Source organism: Quercus suber, unplaced genomic scaffold, assembly GCF_002906115.3.
Source record: "Quercus suber isolate HL8 unplaced genomic scaffold, Cork oak 2.0 scaffold_636, whole genome shotgun sequence".
Taxonomy (NCBI): Eukaryota; Viridiplantae; Streptophyta; class Magnoliopsida; order Fagales; family Fagaceae; genus Quercus; species Quercus suber.
In genome coordinates, this window is record NW_027070078.1 from 157091 (window position 1) to 173140 (window position 16050).

The following is a 16050-nucleotide window of genomic DNA, read 5'->3' on the forward strand; positions in this document are numbered from 1 at the left end:
CATGTTCCACTCTATGCTCCACCAATAAAAACTTGACACATGTTCACCTAATTAATTAATTACTACCATTAATTAATGATGGTAGTATTAATAAGTCAATAAATGGTAGCATTTAATTAGTTAGGTGAACATGTGGCAAGTTTTTATTGGTGGAGCATGGAGTGGAGCAGGAAAAGTGGGACAGAAGATTTGGACTCCTAATTACTAGTACCTTTTTTTTTTTTGAGAAACATTACTAGTACCTATATAAGGCAAACCATACACAAATGGAAAGAAATCACATTGAAGAGAATCTGATAATCTCATACATTGAAATCACAAAACAAACCAAAACCCAAAGGCCTCTAGTAGAAGCCCAACCCAAAAGTTCTTTTAAAATACAACACCCTTTACTATAAATCTGGTCCTTTGATTTATACTACTTGGTCAACAAAATAGACGGCTAGGATCAATCATTCTTACCTAAAGAAAAAGCACGTCAGTCCCTACTGATTTGAATTCAAAAAATTCAATTAGTAACGTTACGATTCCGAAACCTCAGGTTCGGATCCGAACCTAATAAAAAAGTTTATTAAAAAAAAGAAAAAAAAAACCCCAAAACCAAAACAACCATAGTTCCCTCTCTCACTCTCTCTGTTCTATTTCAACTCCAAGTAATTTCTCTCTCTCTCTCTCTCTCTCTCTCTCTCTCTGTTTTCTGGGTCCCTTTATGGTTTTTTCTTTAATCCCACAGTGAAAGAACTTGTACCCAGTAACTGAACAAGTATGTAAAATGGGAATGCGATTGCTTTCTTGGGTTTTTGACCACTGAAATGGAAATGTGATTTCTGGGTTTTGTTCATTTGTGTTATTGATTTCTGGGTTTTAATGGGTTTCTGATATTTTCAGGTGCTTTTTCAAGAAAGCAAAGAGATTGGGTGGCTTTTTACAATGGAGGACAGTGCAAGAAGTGGGTTGCGTGAATTCAATTTGGCTTCAAGAAAGGCTGAAGAAGCAGGTCAGTCTTTCTCTCAATTTAGTTTCACGTTTTTGTGTATCTGTTTGGTTGCTGAGAAAAAAAAAGGAAAGTTGAGAATTGGAAAGAAAGTGATGGAAAGTTTGAATTTTTTTAATGAGCGGTTGTTTCTGTTTTTTTCCAAGAAATGAGGTACAAAGCCAAGTTTAGGTTTTTAGTTTGTTGAGTCATAGTGTTAGCTTATTATTGTTGTTATTTATTTATTTTTGTGATTTCTTGCATTTTCTTGGAAGCCAAACATGGAAATATTATTGGTTTTTTCAGGAATGAGTGTTAATGATCTCTTTTCTTATGCTAATTTTTGCAGCTTGGAGGCGATACCAAGCAGTCGGTTGGCTTGAGAATTTGGTGGGTCCGCTGGACATATCGAAGCAGCCATCAGAGAGGGAGTTCATTTCTTGCTTGAGAAATGGTCTGGTCCTATGCAATGCCATCAACAAGATTAACCCAGGAGCAGTGCCTAAGGTATTACATTGCTACTTGATGTTATAATAGCTATCTACCTTCTTGTTGGGCTGCTGAGAAACCTGAGGAAAGTGAAAGAAAGTGAACCACTGAATGTTTGTGTTATATGTTGATTTCTTTTTTTCAAAAGTTAACAATCCCACCTTTACCAAATTAGGCTCGATACTCTTATTAGGCTGTGATTAGTCATTTTATGTGTCCCACATTGAGATTAGGCATCATGTTCTTCTTTTTTTCTTTTCTTTTTTTTAATTTAAATTTAATTCTGATTGCTTTGATTTTGATTAATATTTTAAGGTTGTGGAGAATCCGTCACATTTACAATCAGTCTCCTGGGAATCGCAACCGCTGCCTGCCTATCAGTACTTTGAGAATGTCCGGAACTTTTTGGTGGCTGTTGAAGAGCTGAAGTTGCCTGCTTTTGAAGCTTCTGATCTTGACAGGGTAAGCTATATACATTATTTTATATGGATGCGCATATATATATATATGTATGTATGTATGTATGTATGTGTGTGTGTACTGTGTACCTATTGCTAAGTAATTGTTGGAATGCACTTTTCTCAGGATGCAATGGAGGCAGGGTCAGCAGCAAAGGTTGTTGACTGCATATTGACTCTTAAATCATATTATGAATGGAAGCAGATGGGCGGTGGGAATGGATTTTTAAAAAATGTTAAATCTCCATTCTCCGTGCATTCTGCTAGTAGGATGCATGCTAGAGCCTCAGCTGCAATCTCATCAGACTCCTGTAGGCGCTTAGATATGTCTGCAACATGTGAGAAACAGCCACCTATTGACAGTGACAATCAGAAACAGCCACCTATTGAAGGTTGAATTGTCACTCTTCATTATGCATTTGTCTATGTTTCATATATGCATATAGTCTACTAGGTAGTTATACATCTGTACTAATATTTGCTGGATAAATCAATGAGGCATTACTTAGCTTTGATCTTTTTTATAAGGCCAATGGACATAGACAATTTCACAGTCATTGTTAAATATCATCAAAATCAATGTCAAACTCATTGAATTAAATAGCAGCGAATATGGTTAATAATAAGATTCCATCAATAGACTTCCGAGTCAAAATAACTGCATTTATATACAAGTAGTAAAGCTCTTGAACTAAAATAATCTATCAGGATTCTTTTACTCATTGTTATGGCAAATCAAATGTTTCATAAGGTACTTGTAGAGACATTTCTAGAAATTTTGCATAATGGCATTGGTCGCTAAAGAAAGATCCAGAATGATTTCACATAATGTTGTAAAATAAATTTTTAGATGATACCTTTTTTGTCTTCCCTTTACTTGGTGAATAAAATGTTATTCATTCTACTTTTGTTCATGTGATGCAGCTGATATAGAATTAATTGTCAAGTTAATTGTTGACTGCATGGTTGACTCAAAAGAAAACATTGATGAGAACCTCCTTGCTTCCTCCCATAACAGAAACATGGTAACAGTTAGTTACATCATTAGAGAAGTTTACTTTGATTCTACTTATAAATATTGAATTATAGTCAGATTTGAAGTTGATTTTTTTTTCCTTCTTATATTTCCCTTGTGCTACAGGATCCAGTAAAGCTATTCAGTAGAATCATGTCAAGTTGTTTGGAGGAACAGGTTCAGAATAAGTTCCCTGAGGTCCGTTTTATATGACTCATGAGAAGATTTTATTCTTTTCCTAGACACATATTCTGAAGATATGTTTAATTTTCAAGTGTGAGGGTCTATTTATTTATTTATTTATTTTTATATTGAAATATAGAGTGGTAGATTAGGATAACCAAATAGAACTTTCAAAAATTTTTACCTTTTTTTATTCTTGGTTTGGCCCTTCTCTTTTTTATCAGTTTTAGTATAAGGGACTGATGTCAGGAAAAGTTCTGTGGTTTAGGGAAACTTTTCTTTGCTATAGCATAATAGGTCTTGTTATGATTAAAATGGGAGATTAAGTAGGGAACATTACATGTGATAACGTATATTTCTTCCTTGGATTGTTGTGCCCATACTTGTGTCAAACCCAGGCAATACTTTTTCTGGTGCACTAAGCAGCACTTATAGCTGTTGAATTTCTTTGTGAACCTACACAAAGACTTTGTTAATTAGTTTGACAATCACTTGGTTTCCATATCACAATTGCATGTCAGAGATAAATTGTTATGTAATAGCTATTAAGCGAGCTGATTTCTAAGCTAAATAAAGATAACAATTTAAGGCCTGTAGTTACCAATTAGTCAGGATTAAGGCTTAGTTGAGTTGAGTTGATGCAGCAATCAGAAATAGGTGAAGGTTAATAGTTTACAGTATACTTATTATTTACTAAAACAGTACATAATTGATATAATCATAATCAGAACAAGAGTTGATACAGTAGCATGTACATTTGACAATCTTATTTGACCACATTTTAACTATCAACAATTCATTCTTTTTTACTTGTCAATGAAAATAAGTAATAATCAACATTGTTAGATCTGAACTCATTATTGTAATGATGGAAAACGCCCTTTTGGACCATCAGTTAAAAAGTTATTGTAGGTTTGCTACTGAAATATGTCAGTGGCATTAGGTTTGTGCAGTCTGGGTGTTTAATCACCTAACTTAAAATATTGGCTAGAAAAGTGTACGGTGAACTATTAGAAATTAGTTGTCACCACCAAGGGGACTCTAGGATCTTTGGTTTCAATTAGATGCATCATCTATTTCCAATTGTTGTCTTACTGCATAACTGTTTCCCCTTTCTTTATTTTAGCCTGGTAGAAATTCAATTTCAAATTAACTTCTTGTCGTCTTAATTTGAAAAGTTTGGGTTTATTTATCATTTTAAGTTTCTCTTCCCTAAAAGCTTTTATATCTTCTGTCCAAAATCAGTTGCAAATGAAGTTAAAAGATTTATTGAAAGATAGAAGTAGCTCAGCTCTCCAATCAACACATATGCCTTTGGAGGAAATATCTCCCCTTGAAAATTCCAAGGTATCATCTTATGCTTAATCTTATTATAAAAAAGGTTGAAGTCTCAAAGCAAAGAAAAATTACTAGTTATATCAATTTTGGCCTTCTTGGGGATAGAGTTTACTTCTAAACCGGTTTGGAGAAAAATTCTTCCAATTCACTAAGTGGTGATTCAAACGATCATTCAGGTTTCCTTTTAGTCACATGAACTATTTAATGAGTCATGTGATTTAATACATGTGGATGGTTTTATAAATTGACACATAATGTGTTGGAGGATATTCCTTCAAACTGGTCTGGAGGAAATTTGTCCAAGAAGGATGTTATTTCACCATATGAAATGTTTTTATTCCTCACTTTAGCTTGATTTAAATATTGTGTTAAACGTTGCACCTGATTGTCATTTGACTTTTGTACATCTCTTTTATAGAGTTGCAGAGCTTGCTTGAGCAAAGGTAACTGCAAACATAGGAGTCTATTTCAAATGCAAGAAAAGGAACTTTTGGTAAGGTTTTTTTTTTTTTTCCCAATCCTAAACTTCTTGTAGATTTTGAGGAAAAAATTTTCTTCCATTGTCTGAAGGTTACCATTTACACTGTTTGAATGGCTTATGTGGCATACTCAAGTTCCTAATCAGATATGATAAGTTTTAAAATTGGTTTGATTATAAAATTCTGATTAATTTTAACAGTGAAGAGTTTTGATTATCTTTCAATCCTGGTTGATAATTTAAACATGGACATAGAGATTAATGTAATTATTCCCATTTAACATCAAATCTTATTACAAAATTTCTATTTAAATCAAAGGACAATTGGAAAATGCGGTTGGTTTTCTAATATGATTATAAAAAGACATGCATTGGAGGAGTGTTGCATATATCTAATCTTAATCTGAGAATGTTGTGTTCATATTGCAGGATCTCAAGGGCCTTTTGTCATCAACAAAGAGGGAATTCAACTACTTGCAGTCCCAGGTGCAGAGAGATTTGAAAGACCTAGGTATGTTGCTAGGGGAAATAGAATCAGTGAATTGTTAATGTTCTGGTTATGGATTATAACTGTAAATTAGTTATCAAAGTTCAAATCAACTTATATTATCTTTTAAAAAAAAGGTAAAGATCAAACCATTGCCCATTTTTGTAATTTGTGTCAATTTATAAAGATATTTTTGTTAGACCATGTTCTTTTTCATCCATACTGACGGAGTAAACTGCAATTGTGACTCCACTCGCTACGTTTTAGCACAATCTGATATTCATCAATGATTTCTGAAAAGCAGGGGGTTCTTTAGTACTTTTCTTCTTGAAAATATACATATTTTTTAGCAGTTAATATTATTTTTACTGATCAATCAATGTCTTGAATGTTCTTGCCATATGCACATTATAGAGTCCTTTACAATGAATTTTTCTTTAAGTGTAAAATATGCTATTTTTTTGTTGGTTCAGAAAGTCAGGTCCAGGAGTTGTCTTTTGCTGCTGTTGGATATTACAGGGTTGTAAAAGAGAACAGAAATTTATACAACATGGTCCAGGATTTGAAAGGTTGGGGAACTTTTGAAACACAAAAGTTGACTATATGTATAAGTCTCTTTTTTTTTTTTGTTGTTGTATTTGAAGGGACAGTTTTATTTTCAGCATTAAGGTGAATCTAATGATTAATTCCTGATTTTCAGGTAATATTCGAGTTTACTGTAGAATTAGACCATCTTTCAGTTATGAAGCCAAAACTGTGATAGATTTCGTTGGAGACGATGGTTCACTTGTGATCTTAGACCCACTAAAACCACAAAAAGATGGAAGGAAAGTTTTTCAGTTTAACCGGGTGTTTGGTCCAGCTGCCACCCAAGGTAGTATCACATGAGATTCTTCTAATTTATGGCTCTTACATTAAGCAAATTTTTTAATCAATATTGACCTTTTAATTTTCAGATGAGGTTTTTAAGGACACACAACCACTAATTAGGTCTGTGATGGATGGTTACAATGTATGCATTTTTGCCTATGGTCAAACTGGATCTGGAAAAACACATACCATGGTAACATATATACATTATCAGATTAAGCTTGATTATAATTACCTTCAGCAGCTTTTCCTATATCCTATTTCTTATTTGTTCTGGATACCTTTACTGTGATAATGAATTGCCTTTATGTTTTGTAATCCATGTATACAGAACAAAGGGTAGCTATAGGCTATTAAGAGTTTTTCATAATTTCTAACCATGATTCTTCCATCTGACTCTTTTATATGGTGACAGAGTGGTCCATCAGGTGGGTCAATGAAGGACAGGGGGATTAATTATCTTGCTCTGAAAGATCTGTTCCAGCTGTCTAATAGAAGGAAGGACATCATAAATTATGACATTCATGTCCAGATGGTCGAAATATATAATGAACAAGTACGAGACCTTCTTACAGAAGATTCATCAACCACTAAATATCCTTTCATATTGGCTTTCTAACTTTACAAATGAACCTTGATATGTCGTAGAAGATGAAACTCTATATCTTATGGTTTATTACGTATATTTAGTAAATCTATTTTCTTAACTAAGCATACATTAGAGATTCGGAGCTGTACTGGTGACAACGGCTTAAGTCTTCCAGATGCTACAATGCATCCTGTTAAGTCCACCACTGATGTTCTGAATTTGATGAAACTTGGTGAGGTGAATCGTGTTGTCAGCTCTACCGCAATTAACAACAGTAGTAGTCGTTCCCACAGGTTAGTATTTAGGAGCTGATTCCGGATCTATTTAAATTTAGTAGATATTGGAGAAAGAAATCCTTTTTTTTTTTTCACAGCTGGACTATACAGTATTTGAAGTTTGTCAAGTTTGAAAATGATAAAGATGTGGTTGTTTTGCGTGTATATGCAGTGTCCTCACAGTACATGTGCATGGCAAAGATATATCAGGAAGCACTCTCCATAGTTGCCTGCATCTGGTAGACCTTGCCGGAAGTGAACGAGTGGACAAATCTGAAGTTACCGGAGACAGGCTTAAGGAGGCACAGTATATTAATAAGTCTCTTTCTTGTTTAGGAGATGTTATTACAGCCTTGGCTCAGAAAAGCTCTCATATTCCTTACCGAAACAGCAAACTCACTCTTCTCTTGCAAGACTCCTTAGGTCTGCAATGTGCCTCTTTCCAAACCACTAGCTTGTTTCTTTATAATATAATCTGTTTTTTAATTGGTTCTCCAATCGGATCATGTTACTTTATAGGATTGTTTCTTTCAAAAGGATTAGATTCATTTTCTAAATAGAAAATCATATGATCTTTGTATTGACAATATCTTCTATGTGGAAATTTGTATTATAGGTGGACATGCTAAAACATTAATGTTTGCTCATGTGAGTCCGGAAGAAGATTCATTTGGTGAAACAGTCAGTACTTTGAAGTTTGCTCAGAGGGTTTCAACTATTGAACTTGGTGCTGCTCGTGTGAACAAGGAGAGCAGTGAGGTTATGCAACTCAAAGAACAGGTAATCAAATTCACTTAAATTTCCATTTCAGTTGTGCTTTGTAATTTTTCATTTTATATCCCCTTCAGTCTCCCATCTTTGGACCAATTGTTGCTGTCATTCATATCAAAAGTCGATTGGCTGTCTGGAATCTGGATTTTCTTCTGCAAGCCCACTTTATGTGGGCCATCCTTCAGTTATGGGGTTTTAATAGAGCATTAGTAGTTTTTCAGGCACTAGTCCCAGTCATGGTTAATTGTGATTTCAGGATTATCTTGTTGGAAACCATTTCCAATGTTTTTTCAAGAAAAAAAGAATGCTATAGTCAGTGTTTGTATTAATTGATTTGGATCCCTTCCTAGTTCGGAACATTTGTCAGGGAAATATTTTTGTTTGGAAATTTCATGGCACAAAATCTGTTCTAATTGAAGATTATTGCTATTTCATCAACTTATTAATTTAAAGGCTTGTGTTTTCTTGTGTGCCTGTAATTGTACAAGAGAGAATTGCTATTGTCTTTGTGTTGGTTTCTTTGACTTTTATGTGTCTTAGAAAAAAACAAATGGATAGACAAATGTCTGGCTATGATAGGTCATGTATGCTATATGTTTGGCTCCTGTGATAGAAGCCAAGAAATGTTCTCTCTTATTCATAGATTATTAAATTCTGCAGATTGAGAGCCTTAAAAAGGCCTTGACAAGGAAGGAAACACAGAATATGCAGTTCAGCAAAATAAAGGAGCCAAGATCTCCAACTGAAAAACCAAAAGCAGTGCCTGAGAGAACCCCTCCACGTCCTAGAAGACTGAGCATTGAAAATTGTAGCGCCACAAAGATTGAGAAAGCAATGAATAATGAAGATAGGAAGGGAACCCCTTCCATACCAACTCGTTCAAGAAGATTGAGTTCTGAAGGTCCAAAATATGCTAAGAAGGATAATTTGCTGATAAAATTGTCAGATGATGCAATCAAACCTCAACCATTTGATGCAGTATCAATCCCAAAGTATGGCCAAATTCAAGATGCAGAAGCAGTTACAAGGCCTTTTGGGCATTTCAGCAATGGTGGTTCCATGATGGAGGCCTCTCATGCCAAGGCTCCTCGAAGTCCTACTAGTACTACCTATCAGAAGCGAGTTATTAGAACAGATGGTAGAACACAAATTCCTTCTCTTCAGCTACCAAAGTCACCTGAACTGCCGATACGTGCCAGAAATGAGGTTCAGAATATGATGCAAAGTGAGCTCACTCTTTCTACAGATTTCCAAACACCCAACTTGATTGGTAGCGCAAATGGTAAGGGATCTCAAATAAGGAGATCACTGCGGACAATTGGAAAACTGATTAACGTCTCTGAGAAAAGGTGAGACTAGTTTGTTTAGGGGAAAAAAAGATTCATTTCTAATAATAGAGAGGAACTTTGGCTGGCACACTATATCATTTCAACATTTCAATGTAAAATTTCAGGAACCAACAGAATTTGATGGAACTCCAGACACCCATCAAAGGTGCTACTAATGTCATCGGTCCCAAGTCACCAGTGACAGCTATTGCTAGGGCTCATAGGGACAATCACTAACTGGCATTCCAGCGTCAGGGTCTGACAAGTCTCGAAGATCTTCTCTTGGAGGGAAGTCAAATGATTCTAGTAAGTAAACCAATACAAGTGTCATTGCATGAGATTAATATTGGTTAACACTTACACTATCCTTAAACCATATTACAAGCGAAATCTTCTTTGTCTTTATGATCTGAGATCATGTTGTTTTTCTTTGTAGACACAAAAGAAAATAGGAATGCTAAGACACTCCTCCAGTACACCCATCAACAAAGATAAGTAAGAGGTGGCTATAAATTGTATGATGATGCTAGTTGTATGACTGCAGCGGTGCTTTTGACTCGAACCATACTGACATTGCTGACATTTGAGTTACAACATACTCCAACATTTGCCTAGAAAGAGAATTTTGCTGTTGGATTGTGTTATCTGACGCGATCAACATGCTGCCTATGTAGAAAGGGAATAAATGTCTACTTGTTATCGATCTACTTGATTCTATAGCCAATTTGACTGCAAAATGTCTTTGCTTCTTGTTAACTAATTCTTCACCACTTCATGTAAAAATACTGAAACGCTGTAATTTTTTTTTGGTAATAAAAGGTTTCATTTTCCAAATGGTCTGTTACTTAAGTTTAAATTTATGTTTGGTTAAATAAAATTTTGTTTTTTACCAAATGTATACTATATAACATTTATATATAGCAAGAAAAAGTTTAAGAAGGCATGAGCTCTTTTTTTTGTTTTGATAATTCTGCACATCTTATTCTTTGCCATTGACATGCCGTTCATATGGTGAACAGAAGCCCTATAACCATTAATATGAACAATTACGAGCTCTGAACATAATTGCTGGAGTGCCACCGCCACATATAATAGCGCAACTAATTAGGAAGTGCAACAAGTCGAGAACTGAATATCACTTGTTATTAAAAAAAAAAAAAAATGCTGTCTATAATGCTGGAAACTGCAACAAAGTTGCCTCGGCAATTTCAATCACTATATATAGTATCCCATTAGCATATCTGGAACACCATGTAACTTAGTAGCAATTTTGTTTATATGCTCAATTTGTTTATATGCTTCCTCATCATTATGCCCAAAAGAAGGGGTAAAATAGGAATAGCCATTTAAAATTTTTTTTTAAACAAAACCAAAATAAGATGGTCTTGAGAGAGAGAGAGAGAGAGAGAGAGAGAGAGAGCAAATCATGGTTTTTTTTATGTGGTGGTTTGGCATCTTTGGCATTTTAAAATTTTTTTTTTTTTTATGTTTTTGTTTCTATGTTTTGATATTGAGGTTATAGAGTGAATAGAGTTTCAATATTATGTGTCATTTTCTATCTTCTATTTGAAAAATAATGATAATATGAGACATTATTGACTATGTATTCATAAGGTTTATACTTTATCTTTACAAAATCTAATATCTTTGTTGAAACATAAATATTGTAAAAGGCGAATATAGATTGACATTTTAAGGAGAAACAAACCAACCTAAGTAATTTAAAAAATATATATAAATTATGGGTCTCCTCATTAAACTACAAAAGCAATCACAAATTTTGCTATATAATTACGAGTCCAAATCTTCTGTCTCACTTTCCTTCTCCCACTCTATACCCACCAATAAATACTTGCCACGTGTTCACCTAATGAATTAAATACTACTATTAATTAATAACTATAGTATTAATAAGTCAATAATGAAGTAAATTAATTAATTAGATGAACATGTCAAATATTTATTGGTGGAGTATAGAGTGGAGTAGAAAAAATGGGACAGAAGATATAATTACTGCTTATTCCAGGAGAGTTAGCAATTTACTGATCAACGCTTTCACAACTTACAAATGCTTTGCAGTTTCTATTTTAGATGAAAATGTAAGGTTAATTAATGCTGATTGGTCTATTGATTAAGAGGTTTAATGCGTTGGAATGGAATGGTGATATTGGAGGGATGTAGGTAGGTTTTATTTTTCATTTGCTAAATTTTGATATTTTGATTTCAAGAGTTTTTCAGGTTATCTATTAAATTAGAGTACTATTATAATAATTTATCTATTAAAAAATGGAAAGAGAAATACTATGTTTTACAATATTTTTTATAACACTTTCACAACAAATCCTAATGATAGGTTTATCTCTTAGTTATTGACGAGCAAACAGTAATTTTAAAGCTAGGTTCAATTAGAACCAATAACACTTACCACTTTAGGATTTGTTGTGAAAATATTTAAAAATATTGTGGACGTTGCACTTCTCCTAATGGAAAACATTAATGTTTGTTGCATACATCCGTACACATATCCCTAAATTTCAGTTATAATTATGAAATCATGAAATTATATTTTCAATTAAACTGCTTTTAGGGATTGCTTGTTAGTAATTTAGTAGGAAATCATTCATAATTTCTTTTTAAGCCACAACTTGATGTCAACTTGATTTTTTTGGTGAATAAAAAAAAAATTGTAAATGAGAAAGAAATTGCGGTCAAATATGTTCTAAGTTTTAGTTCTTTAATTTTTGATATGGTTTGCATTTAATTTTATAGCCTTACTGTTTTAAAATGGGATAGATTGGAACAGTCTTTTGTATTTCACCCAACTCAGTCATAATCAAAATGTGATCATGACAATAATTAACTGTTGCATTATGTGTTAGGAGGAGCTTAAAAAGGAGAACATGGCACCGGCACACATGACACATCATAGTAAAAGTTTTTTGTGTCCCCAATGTTCTTTCCCATAGAAGTGCCTTTGAAACTTATCCAGCTTACTAGTTACATGAATTGATTATATGCATCGTAACGAAGGCATAAAACAAGCAGTAATAGAAGATTAATGTTGAGTGTATTTTTAATCCTCCCTTCTTTTGACAAGTATATATAACTTATTCGGTGGCAGCTCTAGGATTTTCTTTTAGTGGGTTAGCAAGAACTAAGAAGACGAATTTTAAAATAAGAGATGAATTTGGAGTTTATGTAGTTTTTTTTTTACAAATTTGTTCATATGCTAGAAAGAAAAAAAGATAAAATATAAGTTTTTTGATAATTTGTTTCTTAATACAATAAACATATTAATTATTCTTACTAAGATTAAATTTTAGAATTTTTATTGTTTCTAAATACAATAAACATATTATCATTATTGTTATAAGTGAATTTTAATTATTATTGCTTAAAATGCTTTATCTATTAGTTTATATCTTTACTCATTACAATTATTTTATTTACCAATTCAACTCAACTTTGACAACTATTGGTCTTTATAATTGTATTGAGAAAAATTTTGTTGTGTAACATTTGCATTTATCTTCACTCAATCATTCCCTGTGCCATGCCCCATGCCCCCTGTCTATTTTCTTTCCTTTTTTTTTCATTTTTTTTTTAGAATCACCCATGTTTTCAATTGCATTTTAGTGTATGTTTAGAAAAGCTAAAATATTGTAAAGATGATCATATTCAAGTTTTTTGATTGAACTTTAAATAAAAATTTGGGTTAGGGGTTCAAAACTTTAATTTAAAGGATCGAAATAAAATTATTTTAAATAATTATACATAATTCTTCATTTGAACCCTAAGCTTCACTTATTCCATCCTGCAAGCCTTTCTCCACCTATCTTTAGAATTTTAATATGATTCTTGTATAATATGGATTATAATTTTTTCTCCTATGAAATTTAGAATTGGGCATGGTATTTAATTATAAGTTCAAAAAGTTTGCTAAGATTAATTCTATGACACCACTCAAAAGATAAACCCAAACTCGATCACGTTACTAAAACATAGATTTATTAATCCATCCATACAACATATATATAATATATTGCTCTATTTGTCATCTGGCTAGTGCTCTCTCTCTGAATAGTATTGCTGTTCTATATATATATATATAGATAAAAGAACAGGTGTACATTATTCATATATTCATTGGGGCTGGGGGATGGAGGAGGTACCCCACTTGACATAGAGAGGAGGTGTCAGAGAAACTCTTCTACGGTGTGCCTAGCATTGGAGCAGTAGTACTGGTTGTTGAAGCTGCTGGGATATGGGTGCCCTGATAATAAGCCCATGCAGCATATAGGGACGTGGAGGATTCTTTCTTTGTCTCCATGATGAACTGGGAATATGTGTGCCTGGATTGGGTGCAGATGGAGGCACCAGAACATGAGGAGATATTGCTGGATTGGGAATACTCCATGGCTTTGGGTTGAAAGTTGAAGGAGAGGCGTGCCATGGAGGATTCTCCTAACCTCATATGCATCAGCCATGCTCATAATTATAAAAAGCGCCACTGTCGCTACGAGAAGCATTTTTTGATAAAGAGATGGTACCATATTTAGAAGCAAAGGTGGTTCAGAAGATTTTTGATGAACAACATGGCCAGCATTTGGCTGCTTTATATAGGAAATTTTTACTACTGTAAAAATCAAATTTTACAATTTTTTAACCAAATCAATTATCGAGAAGCTTGTTTACACGTAGCACTAACACAAAGAAGATAATTTCTTGAGCAGACAATTTTAACTTTCTCAAAAAAATAACTAACTTTTTTATTTTGAGTGGTCAAACACATTAAGAGAAATTCAATCCAACCATCACATAGAGAAATTATTGATCAGGATTTTAAGTTAGCGGGAGCCGGAGTATAAAGAAAAAAAAAAAAAAACTTCAAATAGGCATTTATATAATATTAAAAAATTATAAATACTCAAAATCGTTGTTTTTAAATACATTAAGATGTAATCATTTATCAACAAAGACAAACAAAAACAAAATAATGTCTTCATATTAGTGGTGCTAAAAATTTTAGCTTTTAGTATCTCAAAAAGTTACTTTATTTATTTTACCACATCACTTTACAATTAATACATCTAATATCAAATGTTTTTTTTTTTTAATAATTTCATTTAAAATAACATAAACAATTCATTAAAATAATAAAGGAAACAAGAGAATTTGAGTTTTTTAATTGAATGAAGAGATATAATCTTAATAAAATATTGTATTTTATTTTTAACAACTTAATATAATCAATTGGTATTTATACTAATTTATTGTAGTTGCAAAAAATTTAGTTTTATCTTCTGCAATAACACATGATTTTTTTGGTTATTTGATAGTAAAATAGTTGTTTTTTTTTTTTTTGTGCTAAAATACAATTACCATTGTGAATATTTTTATTATTTTTGTTAAATTTTTTGGTCAGTTGCTATTTAGGTAATGCTAATTAGACATATTTGGTCTGTTTGGATAGCACTTATTGTTGCTGAAAGTTGCTAAAAACTGATTGTTGCTGAAAACACTGTAGTAAAATAATTTTTAAATATATGAATAGTACCATGGGACCCACTTTTAATATTTTTAATGTGTAAACAGTGCATGAACAGTGCGTAAACAGTGCACGCACAGTACATGCACAGTGTTTTTTTCCTCACAAAAGTCAATAAATCCGGCTGCTAAAAAAAAAAAAAAAAAACAGAAAACGCAACGCGACTTTGAGTGATTTAAAGTGCTATCCAAACCGGGTCATTGTAAAGAAAGGGGGTCTAAGGTTTTGGAAATTGGCATAATTATTTAAAGAAAAATATTATAACTATTAAAAAAAAAAAAAAAATTGGACCAAGAGGGGGCCGGGCTCCCTTGGGCCCCCACCTGGGTCGTCCTGAGCAGTTCACCGGCATTTTATGCAATATTTTTCTCCAACTCTTTAAGCAGCCCTACCAAATTAACAAGAAAAGTATAGTTTATCAATCGGTCATGTTTGGCTTGATATCAGATTCCATAACCATTTTCTATGCTGAGGTTTTTTTATTTTATTTTATTATATCAGACTATGCATAGAGTTGAGAAAATCTAAAACATTCTAATGTTAACTAGTATATAAAAAATTATTATTACCACCGTGCACTCTTTGGTGCAGTGGTTACTCTACAAGTATAAGTATTTGTGGAGTGTAGGGGACAAGGGCCGAGCAAGGTTCAAGTCTCTAAGAGTGAACTTCATACACACATACACTTAGATTAGACTATAGTAAAATTTCTATATTGTATTAAAAAAAATTAAAAATTACTATTTGAGAGAATTAGTATTTGGAGACAAAATTGATTTTCACCTTAAAAAACGTCCTCTCTTTTATAAAATGTTACCGCGGTACATTGTGCGAGCAAGAGATGACACCTTTATATTTTCACACGACTTTCAGTATTTGACTCATTTGGTTCTGCTACACCATTGAGAAAAAGAGAGAATCTTGCATGTTAGTTAAACATAGAAAGAAACACACACACACACAAAAGGACCCACCAACAGATTGAACGCAACTCGTTAAAAAACTCATTATGAGTTATGAGTTATGACATCTCGGTGATCTCGTATTCAATTGAATTCTTTTCAATCTTAATTTAAGCCCTGCCAAAGGAACAACTAGTCCATCAATTGGTCATGTTTGGTTTAATGTGAATTTCTATGGCAACCTTTTTTATGCTGAGAATTGAGAAAATATAAGACATTTTAATGAAAACATCTTCAATTTGTTTTCTCTACCTACAGTTCTACTCAGCACCGATTATAGTCACAA

The 16050-nt window shown here is 32.9% G+C and overlaps 1 protein-coding gene across 1 annotated transcript; it reads left to right on the forward strand.

The window, feature by feature from the left end:
- Window positions 1-665: 665 nt before the first annotated feature.
- Window positions 666-9930, forward strand: LOC111998530 (kinesin-like protein KIN-14L). Its single transcript, XM_065765544.1, is given in 22 exon segments — window positions 666-763; window positions 889-997; window positions 1323-1480; window positions 1778-1924; window positions 2048-2312; window positions 2845-2945; window positions 3062-3133; window positions 4364-4465; window positions 4875-4949; window positions 5364-5445; window positions 5895-5990; window positions 6122-6295; window positions 6378-6484; window positions 6707-6885; window positions 7009-7173; window positions 7328-7578; window positions 7772-7935; window positions 8587-9275; window positions 9380-9477; window positions 9480-9560; window positions 9691-9717; window positions 9720-9930. Coding segments are annotated over 21 exon segments (3147 nt in total). The 5' UTR covers window positions 666-763; window positions 889-930; the 3' UTR covers window positions 9767-9930.
- The last annotated feature ends 6120 nt before the right edge of the window (window positions 9931-16050 follow it).